Source organism: Meles meles, chromosome 18 (genome assembly GCF_922984935.1).
Source record: "Meles meles chromosome 18, mMelMel3.1 paternal haplotype, whole genome shotgun sequence".
Taxonomy (NCBI): domain Eukaryota; kingdom Metazoa; phylum Chordata; class Mammalia; order Carnivora; family Mustelidae; genus Meles; species Meles meles.
The window spans coordinates 14398020-14414145 of record NC_060083.1 but is presented as its reverse complement, the minus strand read 5'-3'; the positions used below and the strand labels follow the sequence as shown (position 1 = coordinate 14414145).

The 16126-nt window shown below is 51.1% G+C and overlaps 1 protein-coding gene across 1 annotated transcript; it reads right to left on the bottom strand.

The window, feature by feature from the left end:
• Positions 1-4583: 4583 nt before the first annotated feature.
• Positions 4584-8381, bottom strand: LOC123929999 (myosin phosphatase Rho-interacting protein-like). The gene is made up of 4 exons (XM_045986229.1): positions 7950-8381; positions 6963-7076; positions 5358-5414; positions 4584-4631 (listed from the first exon to the last, which is right to left on the bottom strand). Exons 1-4 carry the CDS (start codon positions 8331-8333, stop codon positions 4584-4586), a joined length of 603 nt encoding a protein of 200 aa, XP_045842185.1. The 5' UTR covers positions 8334-8381.
• Between the last annotated feature and the right edge of the window lie 7745 nt (positions 8382-16126).

The window sequence follows — 16126 nt, the reverse complement described above, 5'->3', positions numbered from 1 at the left end:
CGTGGCCTCCACCTGTCGCTCGAGGACAGCCGCGGCTTCCTCCCTCAAATTCAGACCCATTTTGATGCCTGATGGCACAAGCCTCCATTTCCAATGACGGAGTGCTCCGTCTGCCACCTCCCGTAGCTCCTGCCATGGTGCCGAAGGGGACCACAGACAGCCACTGGGCCCGGAAGTCTGGCTCTCACCCCCGGACAGGCGCCGCTGAAGGAGCCCGAGCAGCAGGGCGCGGCCCCGTGTGCAGTCGTGTGCACACCGTAACATCTGTCTGCCTTCCCGAGAGCCGTCCAGCAGAGCGGTCTCCCCCTGCATGTGTCTGGCGGGGCTGACTTGCAGGGACTGGAGGGTTACAGATGACCGGTGACCAGGAAAGAAAACATGACTGCGCAGACTAGATCCCTGTTCTCATGTCACACCCCTGCCCCCAGGACAGTGGGGACACTCCCGCTGTGCGGTCCACCCCAGGGGTGGTGGGAGCACCCCTGACAATCACCCACATGACCGCATCCGCAGCCCCCAAAGGACCCTGCTCCACCAGCACAGAAACCAACTCCACCTCCTCAACTGTACACTCCTCTCTGGCACCTGGTGGCTGAATTCTTCCCGAGGGGCTCGGGGGCCTGCAGGGCGGAGTGGGCACTGGGGTGAGACACACAGGTGCTCATTGAAACCCCTCTTTGTTCTGTTCTGCCTGCTCCCTCCAGCCAGAGGACGGGCCCCTCAGCAGGCAGCTTGTCCCAGGTCTGAGTCTGTCACTATGCGACACTCGGCAAGACCAGGCTCGGCTCGGGGCTTCTTCTGGAGGCTGCAGTGGGAGCAGCCTCTTGCTGGAGAGGAGGCAGAGTGCCCCCATTTCTAGCTCGCTTCCTGGTAACCTCCAGAGGGTAGCAGCCCCAGGACCATGACTTCTTGTCTCTGGGGCGAGGAGGAGGAGCCTTCAGAGGCTGCGGTGAGAGGAGGGGTTTCCCTGTCTCTGCCTTTGACCTCCACATGCTGCAGTCAACTCATGTTCCCAGAATTCGGAGGGTGAACCCCGAGGGGAAAGGATGAAGACAAGCGCATATGGTGCTCTTTGACCTGGTCAGAGCGCTGCAGCCACGGGCTGACTCGACACAGTGACGCTGCCAGGAAGGTGGGAGGGCCAGAGGCAGGGAGGGGGCTGCTTGGAGGAGAGCCAGAGTACCCAGAGCAGCAGGAGCCCGCAGAGAGGCCAGGCGATGCGGCCCCGTCCCATCAGATCCTGTGGGACAGCACACCTCTGCTGCGAGAACATGCACATTAGACAGCGTTTTGGGGAATGGGCCCCGGGGGCTGAGCATCCCTTCTTTACGCTCCCATTCTGAGAGGCCCATGCACAAAATCATGGTCCTTTCTAACAATACCACCAATCTACAGGGGGGTGGTGCAGGGAGCAGTGTCTGAGCAGCAGAGTGAAAAAACCAGACCTAATAGTCTCTTGCTTTTGAAAACATGGGAGAAAAGCAGCCAAGGAGTGACAGGTATGGGTTAAGAATCTGGAAGCTGCTGAGGGAAAGGCTCGGTGCCAGGGGGAGCTCAGAGATTACTCCAGTGAGAAGAGGGCATGCCCCAGGCCCTGCCAGGGCTTTCCCGGGTGACCCTGGCCTTTACTGAATCTAGAGACATGGCGCCTCGGTGCCGGCCCACTGCTGGTGCAGCGCAAGCAGGGCCTCCTGGCTCTGGCCCTGTTGGCTCTCCAGCTTCACTGTCACATCCTTGAGCTTCTCCTCCGTGATGTAGAGCTTGGTCTCCAGGGAGTGTATTATGGAGAGATACGTGTCGGAGTCGCTGGTCACAGGGAGAGAGCTGGGGGTGGCCTCTGACGACATGCTCTCCTCTGAGGGCGAGCGGTCCTGGCTGGTGTCAGAGGACGTGCTGCTGGTCCAGGTCTTCTCGGACCCATTGGGGTGCGTGTATTTTTGGCACTGAATCGTGGAGAACCGGATCCTTTGCCTTTTGACACCAGGAACTCCCTGGTCAGGTTTTGCTGTGCTCGGAGGATGTCCCTCCCTGTCCGGCACCTCCGATTTCAGAGAGCCCACGCTCTCTTCTCTCTGGGGGCTGCCGCTGCCTCGCTCCTCCCCTAGGGCCACCCCTGGGGCCTCATCCTCGAGCCTGGGTTGTGGGAAGGCCGGGGGTGTGCCGGCAGCTTGGAGCTGCAGGCCCGACAGCACGGTGCCGTCCTCTGCCTCTTCCGGGCAGCTCTGGACTTAATGAGAAAACACTTCTTACTCCTGGGATGCCCTACCCAGAGAGACCTGCTCTTTAAAATGGAGAGGTAGGGGGGAAGGGGTGTCTGCACAGGCCTGGAAAGCCAGACTCCACCACTGTCTGACACGCTGGCTTACCAAGCATGTCTGTTCCTCCTGTAGGGACAAGGGCAGAAGAGCATCACAGCGGGGCAGCATGGGCCACCAAGCTCATGCCCTGACCCTGGTGCCGGGCCAGCAGTGCCATCTCCAACCGGGCCTTGGTGTCTGCACACTTCCCTGCACGGAGGGACTGCCATGACCAGTAGCCCAGTGGGCTGCCGCCTGGACTTCTCCTTGTGATAAAATCATCGACCTTTGGATCTGAACCCTCGTCTCCCCTGGGTTTGGTCAATACAAGTTAGGAGGTCAGGCTTGTGCACAAGTGTCTCCGGACCAGGACATCAGTGTTAGGGTCCGTGATGAAAGGAACAAGACTGACGCAAACCGAAAATCAAGCAAAGTTTTATTTCGCGCCATGCATCAGAAACCAAACTGCATCAGAAACCAAACTGCATTAGAAACCAAACTGACTGGTAGGTGCCCGAGTCTTGCTGGGGACCACCGCCTCCTAGTCGCTGGGGCCCCCCCTGGAGGCTCCCTGTCTCACCCTCACTGTACCACAAACCCACTCCCGGCATAGCTGCACCGTTGGCTCCTGAGAGGCTGCTCCTGATGGCGGCACTGCCCGAGGCGGCGTGGCTGCCTGCTGCGGCGCTGCTGCGGTTGGTGCTGCTGATACTCTGGCTCAGGGTGGCGTCGCTTGCGGCATCGCCGCTGCCGCTGCTGCTCTGGGCGGTGCTGCTCGCGGTGGCGCTGCTGCTGCTGCTGCTCAAGGTGGTGCACGGGGCGGCGCTGCTCGTGTTACAGCTCAAGGCGGCGCCACTGCCGCTGCCGCTCTGGTGCACAAGGCGGTGCCGCTAGCTGTGGCGCTGCTGCCGCTGCTGCTCTGGGCAGTGCACGGCTCTTGCTAAAAAAAAAAAAAAAAAACCTCCCGCTCCAGCCTCACAGACCATCTTTTATAGTGGTGGTTGAGCCTGGTCCACACACAGGTGGCCAGTCGGATTTCAACCTACCACAGTTAATATATGCACACCCCTCTGACTGAATACAGCTATCTGTCCTGGCCCACCCCTATATCCGGGGTTTTTAAGTAACTTCTTTTTGCTAACCAGGCCCCTACAATCAGGTTCTTGGACAAATGTTTCCACAGGAGCCCGTGTCCCCCACCTCCACGCCCAGCCGGTCCCCCAACTCCACCCCGGGCTCACATGTATCTGGAAGCCATAGTTTCTCTGGACTGGATACTCGGTGACGTCGTAACATGGAGACAAGTCAATTTCCCCATCCAAGTCAGCCGCCTACAAAGAGAAAGGAAAAGTCAACACCCGGACAAGCGATTTCCACATTAGCTTTATGCTCATAGCTGTATACGCTGATGATTGAGGATTCCGCCTATCCTTGCTGCATGGAAGCATCCATGCCACGTCCCATCCTGCCAGACATGGCCCATGCCAGTGGTTCTGCAACCCGATGCTTGGACTCTCTTTTATCCTTAAAAATTGAGGACCCCAAAGAGTTTTTATTATGTGGCTTTTATCTACTGATGATATTCAGCATATCAGAAATAAGGTAGAAAAAGGTAAAATATATTTGCTCATTTAAGAACACAATGATCCATTTTATTTTTTCACAAAAAATATTCTAAAAAATCAGCAAGGAATTTTTGCAAATCTTTCTTTAAATGCTTGGCTTCCAAGGACAGCTGGATTCTCACATCTACAGCTACGCTCATCCTATACAATATACCATTTTGAGTGAAGCACGGTTGACCCTTGAACAATATGGTTTTGAATTGCGTGGGTCCAGGTTACACATGGATTTTTTTTTTATGTAGTACAGTACTGTAAATGTATTTTCTCTTCCTTATGGTTTTCTTAATGCCCTTTTCTCTAGCTTACTTTATTCTAAGAATACAGTACATGATACACATAACATGCAAACGTTAAGGCTTGTGATCAACAGTAGGCTCTTAGTTGCATCTGGAGGGAGTCAAAAGTTATATGCAGGTTTTCGACTGCAGAAAAGGATGGCACCACCAATCCCTGTGTCTCTTCAGGGGTCAACTGTATATGCAGACAGTCCAACCTTACATAGATACAGACTGGAAAAGAGAGATGTATTTTAAGACAAATTTCTTTCTTTTTTTCCGGTTTTGTTGAGGAATAATAGACATACATCACTGTTGGCTAACAACCACTGGTGGCTAACCAGAGGGGCGCGCCCACCTGCAGCCAGCAGGACCAAACCAGCCAGCTAGCTTCCCAAGTCTTTGCTATGAGTAGCAAGGAGGGAGACTTGAGTCTTCAGACAAGGCCAGGGGGATTGATATGGAGGAGAGAGAAAAAGAGGATGTTTCGTCACAGTCACTCAGGAAGCACAGAAGGGAGCTCGGAAGGGCGGGCTTTCGGGGCCTCTCTCGGTATGGGCTGGCAGGCTCCTCTTCATGCCTTCTTAGAGGCCTGGCCTTCCAGCCCCAAGCAGGGTTGAGGTGGGGCTGGCAGGCCCGGCTGCAGAGGGCTCTCTCCGCTTGAGTCTGAAGGCCAGAACGCACCGCACTGTCTCCTCCCAAGACTGCATCAGAGCTGGAGGCTTTGATAGAGTCTAGAAGCCCTTGGCTGCTGTCCACTCATCCCGCCTTGTAAGGAACCCCAAGCCAACCACACAACCAGAGGCTTCCTGGGAAGCCTGGGCTCCCGGGGTACTTTGAGAAAAGAGTAGCAGGTAGGGAGCTAGAGTTGGAAGACACTCCCCTGGCCTGAGGCTGGGGCCCTTGTGGGGTGCAGGAGGGCAGCCTTCTCCAGGGACCCCTGCCCCCCACTGCAGAACTGAGGCTGGGGAGGCTCTGCACCTCCACTTCCCTGAGGAGATGGGGGTCTCGGCCATACCGCCGTCCTGGCCCAGCAGACAAGAGGCCACACTGGCTCTGGCGGATGGAGCCGGTGTTCCCACACCTGGTGGGGACAAGGCCAGGGAGGCCTCGCACCTGCTCTGAAGCGCGTCAGAGGCCCGGCAGCCCCGAGTGCTCACCTGGCCATCTTCGTACTGCTTGGTCAGCCAGCCTTTCTTGAAATTCAGCAGGTCGGGCTAGGAAAGGGAGAAGAAAAGAAGAGTTCAGAAGAAAGCACACTGATACCCCGTCATGTGGAAAGGGTGGCTGAGGCACAGACATTTCTGTCTAGATGGGGGGCAGCAGGGAGAGGGCTTTCTCCACCTGACCACAAACACTCTGCAGACCCACGTGTCATCACAGGACGAGATGCTGGGCTTGGCGGGCTGACGAAGAGGGAAGGGGAAGGGCACGGTCCTAGTGCCCTGGGAGCGGCTGGGCGGCCCGGACGCTCTGAGGGAAGCCCTGGTCATGTCCACGGCGGCTGCCTGGCAACACAGAATAGCTCAGAGGGAGGGTCAGTTAGTGTTTCCCACGAAGGGGAAAATCTGCAGTGAACCCTAAAAGAAGAAATCAGAAGTTCTCACAGAAGCCACGGAAAGACTGAGAAAGGAAGCCTGAAGAACAGAGTCCACGTACAGTGCTGAGCAAGGGAGTAGCAGCAAGCCTGCGGAGGCCTGGAGGCTACATATCCAACAGGATGGGCTTTAGGCTCCATTTCCTGGCAAGATGCAAGGCCCGGACAGCGGACGGGAAAGCAGAGGACGCTGTCCTGCTGGGGTCTCCTGCACCCACGTCCCTGGGCCTGCTGAGCCGCAGGAGGAGGCGCCCGCGGATGACCTGCAGCACATCAGGGCCTGGCCTGTGTTTCACGCCTGGACACCTGCAAAGCCAGCGCCTGAAGAGATGTGGAGCGCCCTTCCCCTCGCCCCGTGTGCTTGCCCTCCACTATCCCTACCGCTGTCTCAGCCAGAAACAGGCTGGGACGTCTTTCTGCACCTGAAGGACTCAGGGGTTATTATGAGAACAGGTGTACAGTGGCAGGACCACCACGAGCAACCCATGTTCTGGGAGTCTCTGTTCCAAATCTCTGAGCCAAACCCAGACTCAAGAAAAAAACAAACCTCCTCCAGGTAAGAAGCCCTCCTGCCCCTGCTCAGGCTCATGTCACTGTTTGGGTGGTGGCTCCACTCCCTAGGGGTAGAAGTGGCACCCACCATGGACCCCAGGTCACCCTGTGAGCAGCTGTCCTCCACTCCCAGGGCCTCTGGCCGGCTGCTCTCAGCTCTCCGAGGGAGCGATGCTCCTATCTGACCACGCCCCACCCGCACCCCTACTGCTGTAGCTCAGAGGACCTAAGTCCAAGTTCTTTCTCCTCCTGTGGTGAAAACACCACAAACAAGGCAAGGGCTCCCAGCAAGAGGGGGCTCCTGCTGCAAAATGTGGCTGAAACAAGCACCCAAAACAAGAACCGAGGTTCCCTGCTGTGGCCCTGGTTTCCCGAAGTCAGATCTTGCTGTCTTGACCAAGTGGCCTCCTCCACCAGGGACTTCAGAGCTCAGGATGCCCGTGGAGTCCAGAAAGGGGAAAGAAACACAGCATCTGCTTCCCATGCACAGACACAAAGGCCAATGCAGAGGGGACAGCCAGCATGGATGCACGGACATAAGCAGACAGTGACCCCAAGTGACAGAAGCAGCAGGAGCAGCGTCTCCAGGCCTCGGTGCACGGGCGCCTGGGCTCACCGTCAGGGAGGACTCCGTGGACCTCCTGTCCAGTGACTTGGCTCTTCGGTGTGGAGACAGGGGGGAGGCCGAGGTGTCCGGGAGATGCGCTGTCGGGGCTTCGCTGGGGAGGTCCTGTGGCAGAGAGCAGCCGCCAGTCAGTACATGCCAGTACACTCCGGCGGGGCACAGGGACACCAGCAGCCAGAGCTGCGGGAGGGTCAAGACTGTTCCCAGGCGAGGACGAGAGCACTGTGTCTGGGGTCCCATGGCAAGTCTGGGCCAGCATGGGGACCGGAGCCAGCGTCCTGGGACTCCTCGTCCAGCACCTCCCGCTTCACACGGCGGGTTCAAAGACGTGCTAGCTGTTGAAGCAGCCTTTTCTTTCAGATGCACTTGCCACCATCACTCTCCTGGTGGCACCTCCGTTCCCTGGCTGCTTGGGGGTCACAGAAGAAAGAGCCCCAGACTCTGTGGCAGCCAGCAGCAAAACACCTCATGAACCCAAGGAGAAGGTGGAGAGGAAGATGAACCCGGACACAGCAGGGCCACAAGAGGCGGGTGGGCTGCCCGGGAGGAGGAGGAGGGTTCAGAAGAGGGAGCTGCCCAGGGACTAAGTAGAGAAGCAAGTGCTATGGCTGCCACTCGAAAGAAAGAGGAAGGAAGGTGCTCAGCCTCATGGCTGGGCTGCCTCAGAGAGGAAGAGAGCAGCTCTAGCTAAGACCTGGGATCTAAGGCTCGTCAGACTAGCATTGAGCAGAAATGGATGAAGTTCTGACAGGAAGATGCAGAAGACAGGCCTTGCCCTCAAGAAAGTCACTCACTGGAGGAGAGGAGACATGAGCCAACGACTACGCAACGAGAGCGGGAAGCCCAGCAGCAGTGCGTCCAGGTGTGTGTTTGGGAGGCGGCCTGTGAGGAGGTGTGGGGCCACGTGCTGACCGTGCCCCACGGCCGCACACGCCACTGCCTCGGCCTCAGCGTCAGCCCCGGACCCCAGGCGCTCACCCGTTTCCGGGGAAACGCCCTCTTCTCACTGCGACCCTGGCGAGTGTCACTTGATGGTGAGGGCCCAGCTGACAAGTTCGTCTCCATGTGCTCTGCCTTCTCAATGTCCAAGGCCTCAAACTTCTCAATGACTTGGGACCTCCTGCAATAGAGGACACGAGGCTGCTGAGGGGGAGACAGGGCCCCCCTCCCAGCCTGAGGCGGGCTTGGTGTTGAGTTGCAGCGGAGCCCCTTCAGCCCACACTGCCATGCCTGGCCCACCCCAGCCTTCCCTGGGCCTCCCCTCCCACACGGCGCATAGGCTGTGCGCACAGCACGATGGCCCAGTCCACCTGACTCCCCTCCCCAAGCTCCCTGTCCCACCACCATGGAGGGGGAAGCCATGCAGGGGCTGGCAGCAGCTCAGGGGCCGGGGCCTTCCCTTTCCCCAGGCCTATCCTTGACCTCTGCCCCCCACACTGGAAGTCCCTGCGCGATCTGTTGACACGCTTGGCAACCACACAGCTCGTTGCCTGGCACCCTCTCCTGAACCACAGACATGATCGGAAGGCAACCGCCACCTCAGAGGGCGACAGCCTCCGTGCTCCTGGCATTCATTCCTCAGCAGATCATGATGCAACCCTACCCCAGGGCATCCAAAATTTAGCAAGAAAAAGGCCCATGAATTAACATCGGTTCTGCCAAGAGTAAAAAGAATCAAAACCAAATTAAAACAAAAACAAAGCAAGTTGATTTCGTGTGAAAAGGCCGGCACGTCATCAGGCCATCTACGGCTGGAGACCGAGCGGAGATGGGAGCGAAGCAGGTGAAGGAAGGGCGAGTAATGTCACACAGCCACACAGCAGGAGAAGGTGGAGAGGGGCAAGACCTGAAAGAAAAGAAGGCTGGAAAATGAATACACGGAAAGGGACGGCTTTTTAAATCAAATAATGGTAAATCAAAATTATCCAAAGAATCAAAGAAACAAAATCCCGAGGTGATCACTGAGAAGAGGAAGCCATCCTTGTCCCTGAGTCACAAGGAATGGCCAAGTCAGCTGAAGGCAGGGAGGTCAGGTGGGGCATGTGGCCTGAGGCTGAGTCCTCACCTCTGGGATCGCCCGGGGCGGGGGGGTGGGGTGGGTGGTGGTGAGACTTAGACATTGTTTTAAAAAGAGATAAGGCACAAATGGGAGTCACTCATGCTAAGTCCACTCAATAAACTCAGACGTGACATCTAAATTACAGAATTATAGTTGCAACCTCTCCCAGGAGTGGAATCTTAAACTCGCATCAACCTGAAGCCACCCGATCAGCACTGGTGAGGTAACCTGCCTGACAGACCCCTGCTGTCCCCCAAAGGAAGGTGACCTTGCCTGAAATAATGCACTCTGCCAAGAACTTCCTTGTCCCACCCTCTTCTGCTATAAGTCTTTCACTTCGCACAGCTCCTCAGAGCTCCTTTCTCTCTGCTACATGGGGGGATGCTGAATCACTGAATAAAGCCAATAAGATCTTTAAAACTTCCTCAGTTGAATTTTCTTTTTTCAGGGTTGGTGGCAGTGGTGGGACCTACAGGAAACTTCAGACAGCTTCGAGGGCAATGAGAAACAGCTAGCTGTGGTATGCGCGAACCCTCTGAGGTCTCTGTCTTTCTCACCATTTCTGAGGGCCACGGGAAGTTCCTCCTAGTTCTGAGCTCTGCTCTCTTGGCGTTGAGCTCAATTTAACGGGCTTTCTATGGTCCCCACTTGACTAGACCATGCTGGGAACTGTAGCTACTTCAGTCCGCAGTTCCCCATTTGATGGGAATCCCGGGCCACGGCTCCCATTCTCTGGGGTCTGCTGGTTCAGTACTTCCCTGAGTGCCCAGCTCCACAGTGAGAACTGCTGGTGGTGCAAAGCCTTTCTCTGGTTAGTCACATCGCAGTTCCTGCTGGTTAAGGTGCACACAAGGTAAAGGCTATTGCGGATGAGACGCTCAGAAGCCAAAACCTACAAAACTGACGGGCACAGGCCCAGCATTAAACAGCCATTAGAGTGTTTGCCAGCTAACCCTGAGACTCCTGTGTTAGCGTAACCTGCTCATACAACGGACACTACAGTGACACTGGGTTACCTGCCAACCTCAAAAAATTTCCATGCAATAAGGTACACTGTAAAATATCACAGAATTCCTAACAGCATAGCCCTTTAGGTATTCATTTGGCTCTGGGAGACTCACAGGCTTAGCTAGAAGAAATAGGATCTTTAAATTCTAGAGTTGAGGGTGTCTGGGTGGTTATCAGTTGGTTAAGCGTCTGCCTTCGGGTCAGTTCCTGATCTCAGGGTTCTGGGACTGTGGGGGTTCCCTGCTCAGTGGGGAGTGTGCATCTCCCTCTGCCCCTCCCCGCCTGGCTCATGTTGGCGCGCATGCGCTCTCTCTCTCACTCTCTCTCTCTAAAAAAAAAAAAAAAAAAAAATCTTAAAAAAAAAATCCGGAGTTCAGCACAAAAACTTTTAGCAGATCTACTTATTTTATGGCTATAAACTCTAGTCCCAGAAGCTATAGATATCTACAAAAATGCAAAATCTTGCTAAAGATAACCTAGATTTACGATGGCCAATATGGGAATATTCCAATTAGACAAGATCATTTATTTAAGAAGTACACTGAAAAAGCAAGGGTTATAAATCAAGCAAACAGAATGGAGTAACTATTTTAACTGGTATGCAAAAGCTTCCAAAGGCTTCAAGATTCCAAAACAGTTTTATTGCAGTTTTTTTTGCAAAGGCTAATGAAAGATTAAAGATACAAAAGATACCTAAAACAATACATAGGCCTCCCCTTCACACTCTCCTAGGAGTACAACATCAAAACACTTGCCCAGACATCCGCATATCATTTGTAAGCAACTGGGCCATTATAAAAAAATTTCTCCTCAAAGGTTCTGGTTAAATCCTTCAATATCAACTTGAATACCCCCATATCTGCCTTTGAAGGCGATTCCCCCCCACCATATGGGCTCCTCCCAGAGTTGGTGGGATTCTGAGGGATTTTCTGATAAAGTGCTATGTTATTCCCTTAAACAGCCAAGAAAAACTAAAATTAAAATTAACAAAAATCTTGCCAAATTCTCGTGATACCAGAGACTACAGAGGAGATTCTGGGAAAACTGGTAGAAGCAAGAGACAAGTGAGAATGCACACCTCTCCTGAATCGCCGTCAGCAATGCCTCATTATCCCAAAGGCAAAAATAAAATGTCATGCTGTCCTTTTCTTTCCAAACCCAAACACACTGGTTCTTGATCCTTTCTTTCTCAGGGACAGCTACTGCCTTCTTGCTTGTCTTGTGTCTTAAGAATCTGGCTTGCTTTTCTGTCTGAATAGGACATGCAGGTTGCTGGTTCTTTCCTTTGACTATCTTAGAGTAACTCTGGATCTTGGGAAGATAGTAAGTATCCTTTTATACCCCCATAGGGTCCCCTCTTACACTGAAGGGGGGCTATTCACTACTACCAGAAACATCTACTGTATGTCCTGGTTGAAAAGTGACAAGATATTTAGAAGGAGTTTTTAAATAGCTCTGTGGTCAGAAGTTGACCAGATTAGAAGCTGATAATCAGAGCCTGATAGGAAGTTTTCTTAGGCCTTCTTCCCTAAGCTAAATGAAACCATGTACCCAGACAAAACAGCATCTGAAGTCTCTGTGAAAGGATTTATTAAAACATTCCACAAAAGAACAGTTCCAAATCCAGAAAACAGGAATATTTTGATTTCCATCTCAGTTGGAAAGCTCCTCCCTGATATAAAGAAGCAAACTGAGGATAATGCAGTTGGATAGGTCAACCAACTTAGGATATCATTTAAGTTGCAACCCAGTTCTTTGAGGAATTAAAGCAACTGTCCACATCTTTTTTTTTTTTAAGATTTTATTTATTTATTTGACAGAGAGATCACAAGTAGATAGAGAGGCAGGCAGAGAGAGAGAGGGAAGCAGGCTCCCCACTGAGCAGAGAGCCCGATGCGGGACTCGATCCCAGGACCCTGAGATCACGACCCGAGCCGAAGGCAGTGGCTTAAACCATTGAGCCACCCAGTCGCCCCGCAACTGTCCACATCTTATAAATCTTCACAAAACAAGAGATTCGGCTCCAGAAGCAATCTGAAGTCCATTTCTTTCTTCTTTTTTCTTTTTTTAACCAACATCAAACCCACCCCCATATCTCTTTAAAGCCTTCTAAGTATAATGAAAATTTTGGCCTTGGGAAACAAAAGTCTTTCTTGGAGGCCTTTACTTGCTTTTCCTGAGCCTCCGAGATGTAAACGGTCTACCTGGTCTTCTCTGTACCTCTTATCTAGGCCTTCTCAGACCTCAGCCAAAGGCAGAGGCTTAACCCACTAAGCCGCCCAGGTGCCCCCCAAATGAAGTCTTCTTGACCTAGAAGTAACTTTGGGATTTTTCAGAGGATCCCTGAATCCTAAAAATGAGAGAGATGTTCCCAATTTAGGCTTATTTGTTGTATTACGTCATCATGGGCAGCATTATCAATTCAGTGATACTAAACCTTCTTAGGTTCTGATATGTCCCAATGCAAAATTATCAGTCATAATTCCAGCTGTTATCTTAAATGGTGAATATCACAAAATAACCACATCTCCGGTTATTTCCATTACAACGAACGCTCATCTAATCTTTAACTCTGGACAATTTTAAGTCTTCTGTCACTTACAAAGAGTTATTTTATTCTGATGCCTTCACAGAAGTATTCGTGGAAAGGACTATGACAAGATTTCTTCCTCCACCCCCCCCCCCCCGTTTTTTTTTAAGAGAATGGGGGAGGGGGAGAGGGAGAGAGACTCTTAAGCAGGATCATTAGCTGAACTGTAATCAGGAATCAGCCGATTAACTGGCTGAGACCCCCAGGTACACCAACAAGTAAAGATTTCTCATTAACTTCAAGGCCATAAAACTGAATTGAGGAAGAATTTCTAGAACTAATGGAAACACTGGATTCAAGAAGAATTAGTATTAATTACATAGGGCTGAATGAACTGAGGATGATTACAATTTTACATGACCTTTTGTGTGAAACACTGCTAGTTCCTCAGTGTTTTACTTTCAAAGATTTAGGGAAACATTTTCACTTAAGTCATCTATGACCTACAGCAATTTGGTAGGGCATACTTTTGTAAACAAAAATGAAACATTTACTTTTTCTCCCTACTGATCCCTTCAGAATTTGTAAACTCTACGGTATTCTTTTCATGGTAATATATTTGGTTATTTGTGTAAGTTCAATAAAAATCTGTTCTCCTTGTAACAGGACACAGATGGAAACACTGGCTATATTACCAAGGCTTTGACTGGAATGTCCTATTTTAGAAATATGCATGGACTCAGATATGGCCAAAGAGCTTTAAAGAACTGCTTGACAAATCGGGCTGGTACCTTGCTTACGGGGTTCCTGGAGCCTTCCAGGTGAGTAAAGAAGGTCAATTCCTGGCAGGCCTGTGAGTCTCAGAACATTTGGGGGAAACTTTGAGAAGAGAGAAAGTCACCCAAACTAAAGATACTGTAGGTAAAATCTAACAGGGAGTCCTTGGCTTGGCTTCCTGGTTTCAGATAAGAATTCAATCTGAGATTCCTTATGCAAAGTTCCAGCAAAGCAGTCTAAAAGGGCTTATATGGTCAATCGTTATTCTTGCCGCACTTATAAAATCAGGGTAAGTTTAAAGCAAACAAAGTAATTTTATTGTGATGATGTTTAAAATAATAGGAATAACTATAGAGAGAAAAACTGTGTTTGCATCTTTGTAGATATTAGATTCTAAGCAGTAAATGTCTTTGAGGTTTTGCTCCATACCTGCTTATAAATAACCTGGACTGGCTCCTGATTTCTAGTTTTTGCAAATATCTGGCTAGGACTCTCCAAACTAATGTTTCCTAGTTTCTGCCATCCTTCTGACTTGGAATCACTAAGAACAAAGACAGTTCTCAAGGGCTATTCCAAGTCCTCCTCACTCCCCAGATGGCAACCAAACTGCAGGCACCTGAACCTTGGGTCCCCATCTCCCAATTTAAAAGGGCCCCTTCAGACTCTAGGAGCTATAGAGCAGCTGGAGACCTCAACACCAAACTGATGAGGAAGTAGCTGACATCAAAGTGGACTGCTGCCACCCAAGATGCTGGATCAAGACTTCATTCTTTAAACATGAAATGAAATTCTTTCCTCTTCCTTTACTCTACTCTGGCACGGGTCTGGAAAGAAAGCCACCACCCGTATCTCTCAGGCCATTACTAAGGGAGAGCAGGGGGCTGGACAATCTCTCAGATTGCTGGATTTAATAATTAAAAGAGCTCTTTACCAGTCCATGATACTAGAGACACCCTGGCCCTCCCTGTGACCAATTTCCCTTCTATTCTCAATGGACTCCCTGACCTTAGGAGTCACTCACACAATCCGACTTTTACAGGCAGAACATCTAGTGCCTTGTTTTCACCTTTCTACCCTGATAAGCCTGCAGCTCAACAAGGAACTGTCCGTGCTGTGGTCAGTGCCACTTACCGCACCTAGACGGATACTTCTGGGAAATATGAAACCCAGCTACGTGAAAATCATTGAAAAAGACACTTCACTTAAAAAAAAATGATTCCTTCAGTGGAGGGCTTTCTCTGAATTACTTGATTTTGGTCGGTTTGGGTCTTGGGGACCATGGATCCAAAACACACTCCAGACACTAGGAAGTATTCTGCTTAAAATAACCATAGTAATCTCCCTCATGCACTACAGTCTCTTAAATGCATGTTTGCAGCCGCTAAGCACAAAGCGAATGATCTCCTTAAGACTAGACCATCAGAATGCAATGAAGAGGATAACTGACTTAAAAAAATGTGAACGTGAAATTGTGACTTGTGAGTACCATAGAGATTCAGCAAAAAACGTCATGACCTGTGTCTACCACAGAGAAACAGCAAAAACTCCAAGAATTTGAGCAGTAGCTGGGAGTGGTGCTAAGGTTTTAAATTTTGATCACGCCTCTCAGTTAAGCTGAGAATCTGAACAAAAGTGGGGGGATTGTGGGGTAGCTGGCTGGCTCAGTTAGAGGAAAGGGCCACTCCCGACCTCGGGGTCATGAGTTTGAGCTGCACACTGGGTAGAGATTACTTAAGTAAATAGGTAAATAAATAAAATTTAAGAAAGGGGAGGTTGGGGGCAATTGCTTAAAATAAATAAATAAATAAATAAATAAATAAATAAATAAATAATTTTTAAAAAGGTAACAGGCCCAGAATAGAGTCAATTGTGCTATATGCCCAAGTCACCAAATGAGTCACCAAACTCACAGTTTCAACTTCTCCCAGGAGTAGAATCTTAAACTAATCAAATTGGAATTACTAGCCAGCACCAGTGGGGTAATCTACCTGAGAGACCTCTGCTGGCCATCAAAGGAAGGTGACCTCCTCCGAAACAATGCACTCTTTGCTACTGTTAACTTGTTCTGGCCTCTCTTGCCTATAAAAGTCCTTTATTTTGTATAGCTCTTTGGAGCTCCTTTCTGTTTGACAGATGGGATGCTGCCTGATTCATGAATTGTTGAATAAAGCCAAGAAGATCTTTAGAATTTACTCAGTTGATTTTTTTTTCTTTTCTCTATTCTTTTCTCCTTCCTTCCTTCCTTTTACACAATATTAACATGTCACCAAACCAGAGGCCTGTCTTCCCAGGAACACCCAGGCAAATGCCCCAAGGTCACCTCACAGGAAGGGTTTTACTTCCATTCTGGGCTAAAGGCAGAGAGTCAAGGGGAAGCAAGGGCCTCTGAGCCCAAAAGATTAAAATCTAACGGAAGACTAACGTCTAACTCTATAAGGAAAAAGAGGAAAGGGGCTCAAATTCTGAGACCCTGCCAGGAGACCAGCTTTTACTCAGGGAGGGCTACCATTAAAAATGGATCTCTGAGGATTTCTGCATCAAAGAAGGTTGAAGCCCAAGTGTAGAAGACCCGGGGCTCCTGGGCTCTCTGCTCCTCTCTGAGCTCTGGTGCCCTGAGCTTCTGGGGAATCTCTTCCAGGCACAGAGCTTGTTCCCAGGCTGGCGGGGCCGCAGCTGAGGGAGCAGAGCAGAGGGCGAGCCAGCGCGGGAAGTTCAGGCAGCAGTGGCAGAGCCTGGGAACCACAGGAAGCTCTTGTCAGCGCTCTGCCTGGTCAGGCAGAG